Source organism: Rhipicephalus microplus, unplaced genomic scaffold (genome assembly GCF_043290135.1).
Source record: "Rhipicephalus microplus isolate Deutch F79 unplaced genomic scaffold, USDA_Rmic scaffold_15, whole genome shotgun sequence".
Classification (NCBI taxonomy): domain Eukaryota; kingdom Metazoa; phylum Arthropoda; class Arachnida; order Ixodida; family Ixodidae; genus Rhipicephalus; species Rhipicephalus microplus.
In genome coordinates this window covers 327023-346688 of record NW_027464588.1, presented here as the reverse complement: position 1 = coordinate 346688, position 19666 = coordinate 327023, and the positions used below count along the sequence as shown (strand labels likewise).

Sequence of the window (19666 nt, the reverse complement as noted above, 5' to 3'; positions counted from 1 at the left end):
ACCCCATTGCCAAACTTGCATTCCAGAGCTGACCATTATGCATTGTGTGTCTCATTATTATCATTGACTCATCCATTCATTAAATCAATTAGGAAACATATCAGTCAGTCGATCAATAAGTGGTTTTCTTGTGAGAAATGTAAACATGGAAAATTTATTCAGGAACAAGTCCTGTAACCCGAGATTTTACATCGTGCTTTAGCACACAATACCGTGTAATAACAAAAGACTGACAGAAATATTATCACAAAAGTGACAAGAAGAAGCAAGCTCACTGAATCAGTCGCAGTTATGAGTTTCCGTATATATCCATGGCACAGACTTCCGTGCGTTCGCTATTATTTTTTTATATCTCTGAGGGATAGTGCTAGGAGGTAGAGGCGGCAATTTCAGCGTGTGCGTGTTGATGAGTACTTGCGTAAATACCAAATAATTATGCACGAACATTAGGGTGTTCAAGTATATGGAAGCGATACGTTTGCCTGTTAGTTTTCTGGTTTGTTTGATCCAGCTTGTGCCTCTCTCTGACCCTGACAATTTGAACATGCTTCTCAGGTTGCTTTTTGTTTTGTCTCCTTTCTCAGTGATCAAAGCAATAATTCACGAATAAAGTGGCTTCTGTGTGCGATGTAATTCCGCTTCGACGCGCAGCGTGGTTTCGAGCATGGGCCAAGTGCATGGCCCCTCGGTCGCTCCGCAAAAAGTATCGCCACTAGCCATCTTACTATGCGAACCTCCTTCAATACTTACCCTTTGGTTAGCACCAATGAGCGCTGCTCGTCGCACAACAACCAGTTGATGTAACGATCTGCATACGTGTAACTATTGACGGCGCCAATCCGGGGTGGTCTCTCCAACAGATACTATATACATGCATCGCCCTAATAATGGTTTCTCGGCGTCGCATCCTGCGCGGTGGTGCCGGCGACAGATTAACTAAACGTGCACGCTTCTTGACCTATGTTCCCCCGGGGCAGTTCGGTCACCGAAGTAATTTCTTATCGCCCGTTCAATTACTCGAAACGTACTGAACCCACCGCATCCGAAATGTAGCCCAACCTTAGGATTGCCAATGTTCTTCACTAAGCTGGCTGGGGAGATTGAAGCTTCACAGCCCTACCCCTCTTTCCCATACCCTCCCCTCAGGCCCTTCCGCAGGGCAAGGACGAGGTATTAGGGAAAACTAGAAATGCGCTAGCGATGAAGACGAAACAGATGCAGCTGGCCAATCGCCCGATGTAGGTATGTGACATATCTTGTGAGGCTCAGACAGTGGAACAAAATGACAAGTTAGAAGGGTCTATCAACCAATAAATCAAAAGCGTAAGCGCCAGTTCTTTTTGCATCTGTTCCGTCTTCGTCGCTTGCGGTTTTCAAGTTTTCTCTAATGATTGACCGACCCGAAAAAACTAAGGTGTTCTTACCGAGGTATAGGAGTCTTTGCTCTACCCCTTTCCTCACCCACCTGTGCGCACGCATGTGAGCTCTATTTGTGAAACGTTGCGTTGCAGCTATATTTAGAATATAATACTTGCACTTCTGCTACAAAGCAGAAAGAGACACCGCCCCACCGTGGTGGTCTAGTGGCTAATGTACTCGGCTACTGACCCGCAGAAAACAGACACCGGTACGGAACTGCGCTGACGAAACGCTTACTGAGTGCCGTTGCGTACTTACTTGTGTCTGCTTTAACTTCACTGGGCTTCTTTTTACCCGCAGGCATGCGTATTGTCTAGACCATCACAAATATGACACGCACTTGCACTAAGTAAGCGGCCGATATAACGAGTTGAACGGGTCTCACCTAAACCTCTTACACAGTGCCTCTTGCCTATGTTTCCCTTTTCATGTCATTGATAAATCGAGCGTGCTGAGATCATACTTCATCTTGGATACGAGGCGTTTGACGTGCGTGATCGTTACAGAGCCCGCGCCATTAAGTCGCTATGCTCACCGATGAAAAAACTCTATCGGAGCTTTTATTTGGCGGGGGGCATCGGGAGGAACTATACGAAGGTCAACGGTGGCGAGCAAAGGCAATCGCAACGCGGCCCCCTTAACTATAGTGGGTTCGCTACGCTTCCAGTCTCGAAAATTGGAGAGGTGGAGCGAACACTCGCGTGGTGTTCCGCAAAAAATAGGCATTGGTCCTCCTAATCTGGTTTCGCTTTTGGGGATAGCGTCTTTCAATAGGCACTCGCACAGTCGGGGTGTTAGTGGTTCACCGCACTAGCTTTAGCAATTTTTGTATGACTTCTTTCGCCCCTATATTCTCGACTAGTCCCCCCTTTCCTCTTTCTATAATGTGCTCATCATTTGTACCACCTGACCCACGTCTGGGCCTATACTTATCCAGAACAAACTGAAAGCGACGTCCAAAGTGTATCGCGGCCGGTTCAGCCGCCTGGCTTTCGCGAAATAGCATCTTTGTATAACCTGTCAGACGCCTCGCTCCTGTCTCTCAAAACGACCGAGTATGTATCTCCCTTCGAGTCGGCGTAATTCAAGGGGGGACCCTGGCACATACTTAGTAGGCAAGGGGTTGGCGCAAAGAGAGCGTCTTCCGCATCCCGCTCGCCACAGCTGCTGCTATCTCCTTTCACCGGCCGGTTAATGGCGTCGCTCCTTCTCCCCCGACTCGATATCGCCCATTCCGTTCCGGCATTGCTGGCGACGAGCGTCTGTTGATGCGGCGGCGGTCGGCGACGTGCCTGTGCGTACGCGACGTTTTTGCCCGCCAGCCTGCCTTCCCCTCCCCACCGGTTCGCCGGTGCTTGGCTAAGCTGACGAACGAATAGCCTCACCCTCGCCGAATCGGACGAAGCCGGGTTTACACACACACACACGTTGACCGGGCGCGACGAGCACGTGCCTTCTGCCGCTGATTGGTCTGCTGAGTTTGCAGCCGGTGGTTTTAACGTATACTTACGCTTGCATCGCGAAGCAACGAGTGACGTCTCGGCACCGGCTCGCTTCGAAGGATTGCGCCCGTGCGAACGTTCTCTATGCAAAGCGTTTTATTTCTTTTTCTCTTTTTTTAGTCACTGCACTCTCCCGCTGGACACCCGATCATTCTGCGTCCGCGGCGATTGGTGCGTGCGTGTGCATCAGCTCCGAAGCAGCGCGTTGTTTTTCAGCGCTCTCGACGGGTGTAGGTTCGTTTCTCGCACGCTGACAGTGCAGTTATTGTGGTCCTGTGCCTCGTGTTCCTGCAGTGACACTTTGTGGCAGGAACTTCGGCGTTGGATCCCGCGTGCGTGGATATGTGATATCGCCCAGTGGTGTTTCTCTGTGAAATCGTCCGGTGGTGCTCGTGTTAGGCAGGGGCATTATTATTATTTTCTTGTGTGTGTGTGCGTGTGGGCCGACGAGCGTTCGCAGTGCAGATTGACCCTGACATTGGAGGACGTTGTCTCTTGATCGGTCGCCTTTGATCCTCAAGGACGCATTCCAGAGGAGTTTCGCGCTGGAACAAGACATCTCGCGCATGGGAAATACTGAAAGGATGGCGAGAGATGTCGTGCTCCCCGCAGCTCAGGAGCAGGAGCAGCCGACACCGCAGGCCAGTGAGTATAACGTTTTCACAGCCCGCTGTTAGCTGAATTTCATTGCGATAGTTTACTTTCATTGTTAAAACAATTACTGTTGTGGTTTTTCGCACCAAAGCTACGATATGATTATCAGGTGCGCCATCATTGCTGAATAACTTCGACAGAATAGTAACTCGTGTGCCCAAATATAAGCAAGCTGTTCTTTTCCCGTCCCCCCTTTCAAATTGCGGCAACCATTGGCTGGGAGTCAAACCTGCGTCCTTGAACTCAGCGTCACGACACCTCACGTTCTACGCTACTACGACGGATCGTACTTCTTTTTTAATCTCGCATGCATTGAGAGTTCGCAAAAAAAAAAAAAAAAACTAGTGTACGTTTTGGAGTTTAGACGACATTCAATATCGAGTGAGAATTTATTTCGATGTTGCATTAATGCGGTTCACGCTGCTGTTTTGGTACCTAATTTTAGCAAAAGTCGAGTGATTACATCTTTTACATTTGGTCACTCTTTTCCGATGCCGATCGCATGGCGGTGTGCGGAGCTGAATTCGTAACGGTGCCACACGGTCCCTCCTTATCGCAATCGGGCCTAATCTGGATCGAATTTCTCTATCGTAATTGGCTCCCTAAGCAAGCAGCACAACGGAGCGCATCACATTTGAGAAATTTGATCCCAGTCGGGCTTAACCTTAATCACCAGCGCACCCTGTGACAATACCCTCGCGTCCTTCCTCTTTGTACTACGCGCTGGTTATTATAGAATGGCCCGCTTTTATGATATGAGTATTTCCATATTGTTAAGCAGTGCTGACACCTAGCACAAGATTTGGTGAGCTAGCGAGTTTAGTAACGATTGCCCGATGAACTAAAGGTGACTTGACACCTTCCCTCTGCACGTACGCGTACGCGTGATAGTCAAACATTGTTGTTGCGGGAAATTTAGGTTCCCGTATGCAAGAACTTAATCCGCAAAATGATGCTGTACAGCCAGCCACTCGTGTTCGATAACCTCGCGTTCTACACCAGTCAATCAACTCACATTTTTTAGAACTAAAGGTTCACAGCTTTCCTTATTCTACTATGAGTATAGCTGTGTGCAACAATTACGTATTAACGTTGTGCCTCAAATATTCGCAATATTTGCTTTTCGATTACAATAGCCACCAGATGAAGATGGGTGGGCTTTGAGCGTGTGCTTAAGATTTCGCCACGCAGCGGAATTATTGGACAGACACCAACAGGCTGGCATGCAGATGAAAATTTTTGCGCTGAGGTATCCCAAGAAAGATTATCGTTTTTCAAAAAAGTGTTCAACCATTTCGTGTGCCTCGCACTAACTAGTTATGAGAGAGGCCACATCACTCAACACACACGTCTGCGTTTAGAGAAAGTGTTTTCGAGAACGTCGTACTCAACTATGGGAGAGCAGTGAGCCGTCCCTGGAGATACGGCAGGGTGTGTTTCGAGAAATTGTTTAAGGATACAGAGTACTTCGTACTATACTATGAAAGATCATTAAGCAATCCCAGATATCGCTGCGCTTCTGTCAATTCTGTGCTTAGAAAAAGATTTCAACGACTTCAAGTACTTCGTACTCAATTATGGGAGAGCAGTGGTATCTTATCACAAGAAGCATCCAACAAGCGGGAGACAATCAGCAGGGTGTTTAGAAAAATTGCTCAACGATTTGGAGCACTTGGTACTCAGTGGCTATGTAGGTTTAACGTCTCAAAACCACCACATGATTATGAGAGATGCCGTATTGAAGGGTTCCGGAAATTTCGACCACTTGGGGTTCTTTAACCTGCGCCCAAATCTGAGCACACGGGCCTACAGCATTTCCGCCTCCATCGAAAATGCAGCCGCCGCAGCCGGGATTCGACCCCGCGACCTGCGGGTCAGCAGCCGAGTACCTTAACCACTAGAGCACCGCGGTTGGGCGAGTACTTCGTACTCAACTATTGGAGAAAGCGCACACCTTATAGTGCGCTCTCTCCAATAGTTGATGTGTTTAGAAGGGCGTTCAACGATTTAGAGTACTTCGTACTTTATTATGGGAGAGCAGAAAGTCGTGTCTTCAGAAAAAGTGTTTAACAATTTCGGGTACTTCGCACTCGACTATGAGAGGGCAGTGAGCCAAGAAAGAGAGGGATAATTAATAAAAGTAGAAAACAGGTTCTTGTTGAGCGATAATTTTAAAGTCAAGTCAAAACCAGTGAAGATAGGCAAGCCTTTAGAGGAGAAGATGTACACATTGTAAATTTAGGCTGTTGAAACACAACTGTAACAACGCTTGTCAAAAATAATGTTTCAACTCATCGATCTCTTATGTTTTGCGTTACCGTTCTGGCATGTTCACAGAAGCGAGCAGCCATAGCGGGCTCAGATAATGAGAGAGAGAGAGAGAAGTAAACGTTTATTTAGAAAGGTGTTCGAAGCGAGGCCTGGTGTCACCCTAAGGTGGGAGGGTTCCCTAGTCCAGGAACCCTCTGTTTATTGAAAAATCGTGTTTTAGCCGTAAGCACGGCGTCCATAAATGACAAACACACACACACACACACTAGAACATCGCTTCTTATGCATTCGTTTGTGACAAAGGGGATGATGATGATGATGAAAAACATTTATTTCTTGAAGTTATGTACAGGCAATGCGGGGAGCGGCCCTTAAGGGACCAGCCCCCCCCCCCCCCCCGTGCGAACACTAGATGGCCTCTCTGTTGCGAAAGGCCACTGGCGTCGGCAGCGGCCTGGGCACGCTCAACCAAGGCCTGTTGGGCCGTCAGGTCAGAGCATCCAAGCAGGGCAGCCTCCCATTCTCTCGGGAAGGATTGGGTGGAAGGGGGAAGTTTGGGGTTTCGGCACGCCCACAGCATGCGGAAATGGCTCAGGACTTTTCCTCACACTGCGGGCTCTTCCCCGTGTAAGTAGGGCTGGATTGCCTTATGGCTAAAAGGTGAAAGCCATCGTTCTCTTCTCGGTCTGCTCGTTTTCCCTACCCCTCATCCCCGAAAGTTTGCTGCACCTAACGTGGTGGCGACTGCTTCAGGCGCTTAGCGGCAACGTTGCTTAGCGGTGCCTCCTCATGGGCAGCGGAAATTGGCGCATTTTTCTTTCTTCCTCTGAACCACCACCACCACCACCACTATATACTGCAACTACTACTGCTTTTATGGAAGGTCGAAAGCAGTGCAAGTTACGTCGTGGAAATGCAAGTGATAGTGACGCCATGATGACTTCATTTGGTGACGTCATCGCGCGATGATTTTGCATCATCGTATTAGCACCGTAAACCAGGGGCGTATGCAGCAATTATATATAGAGGAGAAGCAGAGAAAGGGGGGGGGGGGGCACCTTCTTGATTTGAAGCAGACGTGGTGTGGTCTTCTGTCGTACTGCGCTCGGTATGTCATGACAAAAACAAAAAAAAGACAAATTCAGGGGGTGGGGGGGTCGGCACCGGTCCGGTGTGTCTTCCCCCAGCTACGTTACTGCCGCTAATTCTGGACGCCGACGACAGCGGTGGGCCATTTTTGCGTTTTATGAGCCATCTAACGCTTTTGGCTTCAGATACGTTTGCTTAGGCGTGATATTAGAGAGTTTTAGTACTGCGTACGCTGCGTACGTGGCGGCTTTGAGTACGTAAGGACGCCACGTTCTGCGTAGTGCGCATGCGCAGACCGCAACGCGCACGTATCGCATTACGTACGCAGCCGCTACGTACGCACGCATGAGATGCGTGCGTGCGTACGTATGAGGTGATCGCGCCGCTCTCGAACAAATTCGCGACAGCGCGAGACTTCGTTTTGCAAAATGACGGCATCGAAGGCAAGCCCCGACCGGCTCTGTGGCTTAAAATATGGCCACAATCTGGCTATAACACTTGGATTGGCTCACATTGGCTGTCAACAACACGTGCTTCGATTTTGATCTACCAGATGGCGCAATACGTTTCACGCTCGTTACGTACGCGGGTACAACGGCGTACTAAAAGCCAATTAGTGGCAAACGACGTCACGTAACGCAAGGCGCTTGCGTGATGCGTACGTAGCACCATTCCGCAGTACTAAAACTCTCTATTAGTGATTCATTCTTACTGCTCTTACAAAGACATTTTCAAACGCTTTCATAATATGCATTTGGTATTGAAAAAGACAAAAAAAAAAGAATGACGAGGACACTCGGCTTCACTGGTCGCAGAGCCACGACTATGGCATAAACGCTTTGAATTGCGTAAGAGCTTGGGCGCAAGCGATACATGTAGGCGTTGAACAGATTGTAACGCCGAGCTCTGGCGGCCGGTGTTCTCTTGCAGGGGCGTTCGCAGCATGTCTCGGGGCCGGATGCATATGAGACGACGGATCGCGTGACCAAAGCGTGCCTCGTGTTGCGTCGTCAGCCGAAATGAATATGGCAGGCTGCTGGGCTATCTGTGCAACGTGTCCTGCACATGCAAGGTGTTTCACGTAACTGCAAGGAAATATTTTTAAAGCACTACCGAATAAAACCAAAAACATGATGATGATGACATGTGGGGTTTAGCGTCCCAAAACCACCATGTGATTATGAGAGACGCCGTAGTGGAGGGCTCCGGAAATTTCGACCACCTGGGGTTCTTTAGAGTGCGCCCAAATCTGACACAAGGGCCTACAACATTTTCGCCTCCATGGAAAATGCAGCCGGCGCAGCCGGGACTCGATGCCGCTACCTACGAGTCAGCAGACGAGTACAGTCGCGCGTGATATGAAGGTTATCGCATGAGCGCGACCTGCCAAACATCTCAGTAGCCCAGCGGCACTTTTGGGAACTGTTAAAACTAAGATTGCGCATTCTTCTCTTCCTCGTTGGGTGTTCCATACTACCACAATCACCCCTGCAACTAACTCTACGCCTTTTCTTTCTATTTTGAGCCTTCTATTCTTTGCGATCAAGTGTATTCTTCGTGGGCTCTTATCTTCGCAGGTGATTACAAGTAGCAGTACTAAGAAAACTTTATTGTGTACACAATCCAGACAGGCTATAACTCCAGTGCCCCGAGGATTATATACACTGCAGGGTGAAGAGCGAAGTCTGTCCGGCAGGGTGGTGCCCTTATTCCAGGGCCCCACTGGCGCGAGCCATCCGTTCAGCTCTGTGGATCAGTTGCAGCTGATCCACCACGGCTGGGCTAGACAGGTAGCAGCGCCTGCCATTCCTCCCATGTGCCGTTGGAGTCGTGTTCTTGGTCGTGCTCTGCACACTCCCACGTGATGTGAAAGAGTGTTGGGGTGGCTCCATACCACGGGCATATATCTCTGTAATGCAAAATTGCTGGGAAAGATGTGTTAAAGCGGCTGCTTGGCACTGCTTCGTTTAATCAGCTTCCTAAGACAGGAGTGCTCATAAATCGAAGAACAGCAAAACTTAGTGAGTGAAGCTTGCGTGATACTACCCTCTCCTCGAACGAGCATACTCTGGGACGTGGGGATGTTGAGGCCCTCTATCGACGCTCGCGCGATAACCTTCATAATGTGCGCGACTGTACCTTAGCCACTAGACCACCGTGGCGGGGCGAGACATGGTGTGCCGTCATGCGGTGCCAATCAAGGGTATTTATGAAAATGTGCCTGATTAGTTAAGCTACTAAAGTACTTTTAAGTAAACTATTTAGCATTTACATTAGGTAAATTGCGTTTTGTTGTCTTGCTCATGGCTTTCCAAAACGACAGGTGCGTTTCTTTCTTTTTATTTGTTATGCTATGTTTATTTTATTTATTTTCAATTTTCTGTTGCATGCGGCATGGGAATTCTTTGCAGCATGTAGAACAACACCGCGAGATATGAAAGAAAACGCCCTGTCTGTGCTCGCTCGCTACCGTACCACAAAGCCCTCAACTTCGAGGGCTACATCTAGTGTTTTCTTCTAGATTTCAACGGGATGGCAATTCATAACTGTTCAGTAACCTGGAAGCGGTAAAGGAACACGCACACGAAGCGAAGAAGAGATTTCGCATAGTTGGTGTATGTGCATCTCTATTTACGCAGCGCGCGCCTTGGGTCGCTGTGTTCACGTGTTTTCATGGCTTATCTGTATAGAAGTTATATTTCAAGCTTTCAGTCTCGTTTGCGAATTTCCACGTGTTTAAATAACTATGCGAGTCTACTTAAGGATGAGCGTAACTGTGTTTGCCGGTATTCGACCATCTTCCCTCTGTGTATTCCAATATTTTTCATCCTCATTGTTTCATGTTTAATTAGTGGTTTCTTCATGCGAATACAAGTAGCCGGTACCGTAGAAATCACCAACCTGTCCTCTAACACCATGCCATAAAAAAAGGGGAAAGGGGGAGGGGCTGCACCTATGCTTTCATTTGATTGGGCTGCTGAGTAAATGGGCTTACATGGCCTTTCGTTAACCAATACGCTCATTTGCACTATAACCTCTGCGAAGCCTCTCAGGCCAGTAGCCTACGCCTTATTAGTAGATGTCATTGTATACCAAGGCCCATTACTACATTATATCGTCATTCGCCGAACTTGGAAATCAGTCTTGAACACTGCTCGGTAAAATGGGTGCCGATTCGTTGAACAAATATGTCTGTTGCCAATCAGTTAAGTCTGCGGAAACCCTCAAGTTAGCGCGAACGCTAAGAAAGGGAAATAAGACAACCACCTGATTGTAGGACGAAGCCACAAGTAAATCCGTACGGACTTCTCATAAAGAAAAGCCTCTTAGTTGCCAAAAAATTCGTCTTAGTCCGGCGTTTGAAACCGGGACTATATGGCTGGGAGTATATGGCCCCTGAGTTTGTAACTGTCTTCTAATAACTTGTTCAGTTACGAGGATAATACGCCACTGCACTTAAAATGTTTCTTTGTACCTTAATCTACATTGTTATTTATAAAATATTTTCCTGGATGTCTCGCTTACAGAGATAATGGCACGTTGTATAAGAGAAAGTCTACAATTCTGTCGGTCCTTGAAGTTTCTTTCTATTTTAGCTTTGAACAGCTCTGATAGCTCATCAATACAATGCAGTGGTTATTTATACGCGATAGCGATGCTAGGTGTGGGCGCTCTAGGTCCTATTCACTGATAAATACGATCAATCCCGATTAAAGACAAGATAGGAGGTGTAGTAAACAACCTGTACAATGGCAATAAACACCTTGTTGGTGAACAATGAACGGGACCAAGCCTTACATACGCGCCGCGATAATGCGACCTGGCTTCGGCCTTTAGCCACGAACGAAATGCATACACTGCAAAGAGCGCACGCGTGTGTTGCACAGAAACAGGTCTTGTAAGGAACGTCAAATACAGCTCTTGCAAGAAACGTCACCTTATGTCTGCAATATTGACTAAAAGGAAAATTGCCAGATCCCACGTACTGTAGGAATCGATGATATGCGACGCACACATGAGCAAGGTTGATATGTAACTTTAAAATCAGCACAACCTTACGAGGCGGACGCGAAATATGCCGTACATGACTTCCACGCTGTGATTATGATGTTTGCATCCGTCATTTACCTTCGTCGTCTGTTCACGTCATGTGATAATAAGTTTAGCATCACGTGACGTGATATATGAAGCTAGCAAAACGGCCGCCAGCATGCTATTAGCGTAGCATGTCGTCATGCTTTACATCACACGAATGTCACGATTATCATGTTTGAACGTGTCATTCACCTTCGTATCTCTATTCACGTCGCGTGATACCAAATTTTGTGTATGCGGAGGTAGCGAAGCGGCCGTGAAAGCGCTATGAGCGTAGCATGGAGTCATATATTACATAACAAGCATATCATAATTACCATGTTTGGACCTGTCATTTACCTTCGCCATCTATTCACGTCAGGTGAAACCAAATTTGGTATATGTGGAGGTAGTGAAACGACGGCGAGAGCGCTATCAGCGTACGGTAGTCATGTTTTACATGATAGGGATGTCATTATTACCATGATTGGACGTGTCATTTGCCTTCGTCGTCCATTCACGTCACGTAATATCAAATTTGCTATCTGCGAAGCTAGCAATTGACCACGAGCGCATCATGAGCATGGTATGTTTTCATCTTCTTACATGACACGCATCTCATAATTATCATGTTTGCACCAGTCATGTACCTTCGCCACCCATTCACGTCCCGTAATACGAAATTTTGTTTTTGTGAAGCTAGCGAAATGACCAAGAGCACACCATGAGCGTGGCGTGTAGTCATGACTAGTCATAACATGAAAGTCATGACATGCATGTCATAATTTGTACGTTGGGGTCTGCCACTTTTATTCGCCATGCAGTCATGTCATACCATACCAATTTCGCAAAATGTCATGTCAACGAAACAAACATAAGATCAGCAAAACAATGAAGTGTAAATAATGACATTCATGACATACACGGCATGATTTTTATGTTATGACTAGTCAATTATGCTCGTCATACGGTCATGTAATGCCATACAAATTTTGCTACAGATACCATTAGCAGGACGGCCGGGGAGCTAGAAGCCATAGGTGGATGGATGGATGGATGGATGGATGGATGGATGGATGGATGGATGGATGGATGGATGGATGGATGGACGGACGGACGGACGGACGGACGGACGGACGGACGGATGGATGGATGGATGGACGGACGGACGGACGGACGGACGGACGGACGGACGGACGGACGGACGGACGGACGGATGGATGGATGGATGGATGGATGGATGGACGGACGGACGGACGGACGGACGGACGGACGGACGGACGGACGGACGGACGGACGGACGGATGGATGGACGGACGGACGGATGGATGGATGGATGGATGGATGGATGGATGGATGGATGGATGGATGGATGGATGGATGGATGGATGGATAGATGGATAGATAGATATTATTATTTCAGGGGCGCAGACGCGTAGCTTGTGAGGGAAGGGTTTATGCATTACTTGTGCTTTGTGCAACGCAGTATCTAGTCTTAACTGCCACATGGAGGTTGAACCGCCAGTGCCTTCCCATGTTTCGGCGGCGGAGCAGGTCACGTTAGGTTAGCTCACTGAATACGAAAACAGCCTCGCTCTCGCCCAACACGCCTCCCTCTCGTCGTGGCAGCTGCTGAGCGGAATCACGGCCTATAAATATGTGGCCGCCGTCCCGTCGCCATTCTTTTGGGCGAGCCGAGTAAACGCGGCCATTACAGAATGAATAAACTAACAGTGGTAACAGCGGCTGCGGAGGAAAATGCGGGATAATGACGGCAAGAACAAAAAAAAAACGAAAAAAGAAAAACAATGCCTCAGCCCGTAAGGAGCATCGAATTTCACGCAAACAGATTTCGCGTTTCCTCGCCGTCGAGAAAGCACGCGATCGAAACGGACGGGGCTTTTCCACAAGGCGTTCGTCGGACAACATGGCGGTGGCAGTGTTTCAGTTACGACAATTACGGTGTGGCATAGCAATGGCTCCTTTGTATAGGGGTCTAGCTGTTACCTAGCCTAAGAGCAACGGCCTATCGTAGCATTTCGTGAAGTGGCGTGTATCATCGGTTTATTTCAGCCGCGACAAAAGCGATTGCCAACAAAAGCCGCGGCTTTGCCCATGTACATCACTTCTGTGGAATCCCGCTACGTTGTAGAACTTTGTGAAGGATAATTGACAATCATCCGTTTGTTTAGTAAAACGCTACAAGGTGATATCCAGGCATCCACGTACACCCGTCTGGTCGAGAAGAATCGAATAATAATACGAACACGCTGGTGGGTGTCCTCCTACCTTACCCAACGCCTCAAGGATATCCACTATTTAAACAATGCAATTCACTGAGCATATCACTGATCAATGCAGTCGACTGAGGAGAAGAACTGTGTAAGGAACCCCATATCATTTTTAAATAACGACATACATACGCGTATATGCCAGACCTGTCGCTGTCATCTTGGTCTGCAACGGCGGCTGTCACTCCATTGTTGTGCCCGCTCCACGCTTAATAACTCCGTAAATAAAAAAATGGCAGCATATCCACGGAGTGAATGATTGTAAATGGGACGAAGCATCCGTCCGTCCATTCGTTCTTGCTTCCGTCCGTCCAGGCGTCCGCCCGTGTGACCGTCAATACGTCCATCAGCCCGTCCGTGCGTGCGTCTGTTCGTGCGTCCGTCCCTGCGTTCGTCCATGCATCCGCCTCTGCGTCCGTTCATGCGTCCATCCATGCATCTGCCTGTGTGTCCGTTCGTCCATCTATTTAACACTCCAAGTACCACCATCTCGCATCTTTTCATCATATATTCCCCATATAGAAGCACCACCATCCAGCGGACATTCCAAGGACTAAACGAGAGGTGGCACACGCACACATTCTTACGGCTTGCGCTTCGGGTCTACTTCCCACTTTTGACCACCTCGAGTTCTTGGTATATACTAGTTCACTGTACTCATGGCACTGCGGCTCAACGCTCGCTAAACCTTTCTAAAACTAAGCCAGTTACACCCAGCGAGTATAACGTAGCAGCCCTTTCTTGTCAGATAGTGTTCAATGTACATACCAATGGCCGCTAATGGGGATCGCAGCGTGCGCGTTAACTAAAAACCGAATTCTCCTGTCTCTCATTCCGCCTCAGCCGCCATTGACATGTACATTGAGCACTATTTTTTATTGTTAAACAACGCACAGAAGAAATCTCTCACCGGCGCCACCTTGGAGGTCAAAATGTTATAGTTGTTACACACTACAATGACTACGAGGGACGAACGGGTGCCGCTATAAGGAGCTTCGCCCCTAAAAAGTACCTTCGCATAACGGCAGCTTAGCGGCCACTAGAACTGCGGCTCTGTGAGCATCGCCTGCGTTTCTGCGTGCACGCTGCTCGTCACGAGTTCTCGGTCCTCCCTAGTTCTTATCGAATTCTCAGGGTGCCGGATTTAATGCGCCTTGGTGCTGGCTCGATTTTGTTGAATCCTGTGTTATTAGACGCGAAGCAGCTTATGGCCGAGTTCGATCTGGTGTGCGTAAGCATCCTTACTGCACATGTGCAACAGCTGGGTCAAGCACTGCAAGAACGCGCGAGAGCGTTCCGTATTTCCCAAGTGGCTGGGTAAGACCAGCACTGTGGCCTCTCCCGCTTACACTCTCTCAACAATCATGTGATGGCTTCGGGGAACCACTCTCCAGACGCGCGATGAACCAATGCGTTGTATTCAATGATGTCATTCATTGACAGATCCGAAGCACTTCCGGTAATATGCTTCGTGCTGAGCAAGTCTATTCCGTTGGCGGATTGAAAGCGTTAGCGTAGAGCATGTAATAGAGAGTTTTAGTACTGCGTACGCTGCGTACGTGGCGGCGTTGCGTACGTAAGGACGCCACGTTTTTTGTAGTGCGCATGCGCAGACCGCAACGCGCACGTATCGCATTACGTACGCAGCCGCTACGTACGCACGCATGAGATGCGTGCGTGCGTACGTATGAGGTGATCGCGCCGCTCTCGAACAAGTTCGCGAAAGCGCGAGACTTCGTTTTGCAAAATGGCGGCATCGAAGGCAAGCACTGACCGGCTCTGTGGCTTAAAATATGGCCATAATCTGGCTATAACACTTGGATTGGCTCACATTGGCTGTCAACAACACGTGCTTCTATTTTGATCCACCAGATGGCGCAACACGCTTCACGCTCGTTACGTACGCGGGTACTACGGCGTACTAAAAGCCGATTAGTGGCAAACGACGCCACGTAACGCAAGGCGCTTGCGTGATGCGTACGTAGCACCATTCCGCACTACTAAAACTCTCTAATGCTAAACTAGATGATTGCCGTAAATATTCACAACATAGACATTAAACGCAATTTAGGGCACTAAACGTAATAAACACCAACAGACTAAAATAAAAAGGTAGCAAGGTTGATTATATTTAATTATGAAAGAAGACTTCATTAAAACTTACATTATTCAAAAAGAACAGGACCAAACGCACACGCACAGTCGCTCAACATCGTGCCGCACTCACATCCGCTCTGTTCGCTGGCTTTTCTCACACTGTCTCGCCGTCCGCTCTTCTCACAATTCATTCTCCGTTTCCCACGCTTGTCGGACTCTTTTGGCCACAAGGTGGAGGCACACACACGCACACACACACGCTCATCCACACAGAACATACTCGGAAGCCACTCATACGCACACACGAAATGGTTCCTCGAAGACGGAGGGGTGGCACACAGATACACACACATTCGTGGACGCGAACGCACCTGGAAACCATCAGACGCACTCTTACGAAAGGGTTGCTCGAATACGGAGGGGACGAGGCCTTTTCTCTAATGGCCGACAAGCAAACGCATTATCGATGAAAAAAAAACAAAACAAGGGTAAGAAGAAAAACACTCAATGGGTGCCACGTACAAAAGTGCTCCCTGTATATTCAATTGGCAGATCTGGAGCAGCTCCGTCGCGAGATCCACTCCGAGGAACAACTTTTAAATAATAAGCATTTCTTAGCGAACTTCGGTGACTTTGCGATTATCTATCTACATGCCTAGCCGCCTATACGACTTTTAGCTCTCCTGACCGTTTCGATAATGATATCGATACCAAACTTCGTATGGCATAGCATGGCTTTATGAAGAACGTATTTGACTAGTCATAACGTAAAAGTCATGACATGTATGTCATGAATGTCAAAATTTATATTTCATGGTCCTCCAGCTCTTGCGGTGGTTTCGTTCACATGGCATGATGCAAAACTGGTATTGTATGACATGGTTGCATGGCAAACACAAGCGATAGACCCTAACATGAAAATCATGACATACCTGTCATGTAACAACGTGACTACATGCCACGCTCATGATGGGCTCGTGGTCGTTTCGCTAGCGTCAGATATACGAAATTTGGTATTACAGTACGTGAATGGATAACGAAGGTATGTGACTAGTGCAAACATGAAAACCATGAGATGCGTGTCATGTGACAACATGACTACCTGCCCCGTTCATGATGCACCGGCAGCCGTTTCGCTAGCTTCACTTATACCAAATTTATTATTACGGGACGTGAATGGGTGACAGGGGTACGATACTGGCGCAAACATGATGAACATGAGATGCCTGTCATGTAACAACATGACGCCCCGCCGCGGTGGTCTAGTGGCTAAGGTACTCGGCTGCTGACCCGCAGGTCGCGGGTTCAAATCCCGGCTGCGGCGGCTGCATTTCCGATGGAGGCGGAAATGTTGTAGGCCCGTGTGCTCAGATTTGGGTGCACGTTAAAGAACCCCAGGTGGTCAAAATTTCCGTAGCCCTCCACTACGGCGTCTCTCATAATCATATGGTGGTTTTGGGACGTTAAACCCCACAAATCTAATCTAATCCAATGTAAGAACATGACTACATGCCACACTCATTATGCGCTCGCGGCCGTTTCGCTAGCTTCACCTATGCCAAATTTTGTACTGCGTGGCGCCAATGGATGACGAAGGTATGTGACTGGTGCAAACATGATAATCATGAGATGCGCGTCATGTGAGATTATGACTACACGCCACAGTCAAGGCGCCAATACATTTTGACGTGACGCGGTGCGCGTGCTTACCGGCGTTCATTCCGTCGCGTCAGGCCGGCGTTGCCACGCCATGCGCCGGTCCTGCCATATACTCGCAGGAGCGCGTCGCGCTGCGTTGCTGTGGCTCAATGCGCGTTTCAGAGCGTCTGGCGTCCCTCCGTCACGAGAAGAGGGAGACGAAGTGTTGTTTGGGTAGCATGTCGCATTTCGCGCCGGTTGCCGTCGGGCCGCGCTGATGGGTGCTGGTCGCGCGTGGCGTTAGTCTAGAGTGCTCGTGTTTTGCTAACGTAGCGTCGCTGTACCCAGTGTTTGCGCGCGTGAACGCTTCGTTGGAGTACATTGGGCCCTTCATGAGGCGCTCGTGGCTGTTTTGCTAGCTCCACATATACCAAATTTGGTGTTACGTGACGTCAATGGATGCCGAAATATATGACTAATGCAAACATGATAATCCTGACACGCGTGTTATGTAAGAACATGACAACATACCCACTCATAGCGTGTTCGCGGCCGTTTCGCTAGCTTCACATATACTAAATTTGGTATTACGTGACGTGAATAGAAGACGAAGGTAAACGACACATCTAAACATGATAATCATGACTCGGAAGTCATGTACGGCATCATTTACATCCACCTCGTTACGTTGTGCTGAGTTTAAAGTGACATATCAACATTTCTCATTCGCGCTTCGCATATCATTGACTCCCACTGTACGTGGGATCTGCTTTTTTTTTTTTTACTCCGCAAAAATCAGCGTATTCTATCTTTGTCCACATTGTGGGGAAATACCTTCATTAAAACACATGCTCTGGCAGCGCACCAAATTCGCTCATTTATCGCACATCACCTCTTCCAGATGAGAGGCGGCAATCCGCAGCTCGTCCTTGGCAGATCAGCTCTGGGCTGTCCACCAAGCCCGCGAGGCGGCTGAGGAGCTTGGCATCTCAGTCCCCACGTGGGAGCTGCCCGCAACACAGTGATCTGTGTTCTGGAGGACCAAAGAAAAGTTTATCCAATCCAACCGAAACTCGCAAGCGCCCCGTTCTTTGAAACGGTGCCAACTTTGGCCCTGCCAACGGACCCTGGTCGCGTCAGTGGCACCTCGCGTCAGAGCTGACGTTTTGCTAGCGTAGCGTCGCTGTGCTCGGCGTGCCCTCTCAAGCAAGAAAAGAGACGTGCGCATCGCGTTCCATTCCGACTCTGCCTTTTTTTCCAGAGTGAGCGTGTGCGTTTCATTGGAAGATTCCCTTTTGTTGCCCTCCGCCAGAGTTGAGTGCTCCGGCGCAGAGTTCGCGGGGAACTCCGAATCCGCCAGTGGATGACGCCATTAGTCAGAAAGGGCCGGTACGCGTTAGCGCGTTGGGCCTTCGTAAGTGGCTGTGTAAAGAGGCGTTAGTGGGAAGTTGTGGCCTTTCCTCATTACAATCCCTCACGTGATATCGTCGGGCAACAAGATTCTGCAGACACGTGATCAACCCACGGCGTGCTCCAACATGAGTTCGGGACGTGTAACAGCAACAGAAACTAGTAAATTCTATGCGGTGCTTCATTTGCAAGGATGTCTTAACATTGGGCAAAGTGCCCGTGATGAATGGCACCTTAAGTCGACCCATGCACTGCTTCGCAGGCCACTCATGGCTTCCTTTAGTGAGAGATGGTGTAATTTTTTAGCCTTATCACGACATCATATTAAGGAGTATTGATGAGAAGATATCTGTCTTGGCACGTTACGGTGGCTTGACCAATACACAGCAGAAACACAAATATTTGCTGTACAAACAAAAATCTGTTGGTGACCTCGGGTGTTGTGACCTATGTCAGGTGACGATACTGGCGTGCTGGAGACGGACCGCGCGAAAACCGCTTCTCTGCTGGGAGTGGCCGTATTCCTTCACGCCTGATTTTTTTGTATATATAGTTACGTCAGGCCGGGAATTAAAGGAGTTACCGCATTTATTCAAGCGCAACGCGAGTCCTTTTTTCTTCGGATTTTGACCTAAAATAGGGCCTCGTGCTACTATAATCGAATTTCGAAACTCTATTTATTTTCTGGACACCTCACGCAGAATCGTTGTCGCGCTGCAATCGACTTAACACGGTGGCTGCGAGTCTCAATTCGTCTAACATTACAATTTGTTGCTATCGCACTCGCCGCTTCATCTTTGCGGTGCAACTGGGGTCTAAGTTTCTCGCTTTTGTTCTTTCTTTTGTACTTTAATTTTTCTTTCTTTCTTTCTTTCTTTCTTTCTTTCTTTTTCTTTCTTCCTTCTTTCTTTCCCGTTCTTTCTTCATTTCCTTCTCGTCTCCTTTCTTTTTTCTTTTTTTCCCTTCCTTTCTTTCTCTCCCTTTCCCTCTCTTTCCTTTTTGAGTGGGGACCTATCCAGGCGCCTTCTATTGGGGTCGTCTACATTCTTCGTAACCAGATTTAGAATATGTGTGCCTGAAGCTTCGTATTTGTTGAGGTTAGTTTGAAGGATACTTGGAGCACGTAATTCCTTTTGTGGATTGTGATTCAAGGTGAATCAGGCGTCATCTCTAGCAAGATATGCAGACTAAACCTCCAAAAGAAGTAGGGCGACCGTGGAG

General features: G+C 48.3%; 1 protein-coding gene across 4 annotated transcripts in view; it reads left to right on the top strand.

The window, feature by feature from the left end:
- The window catches only part of LOC119174263 (prestin), a 269359-nt gene that overhangs the window by 108728 nt on the left and 140965 nt on the right, over window positions 1-19666 (top strand). The window contains exon 1 of one of the 4 annotated variants that reach the window (XM_075883089.1): window positions 3414-3566. The exons of the other annotated variants lie outside the window; for them this stretch is intronic. Coding sequence (XP_075739204.1) covers window positions 3488-3566 — 79 coding nt within the window. The 5' untranslated portion in view covers window positions 3414-3487. Of the gene's footprint in view, window positions 1-3413; window positions 3567-19666 lie in introns of those variants that run through there. 4 annotated transcript variants of the gene reach the window in all.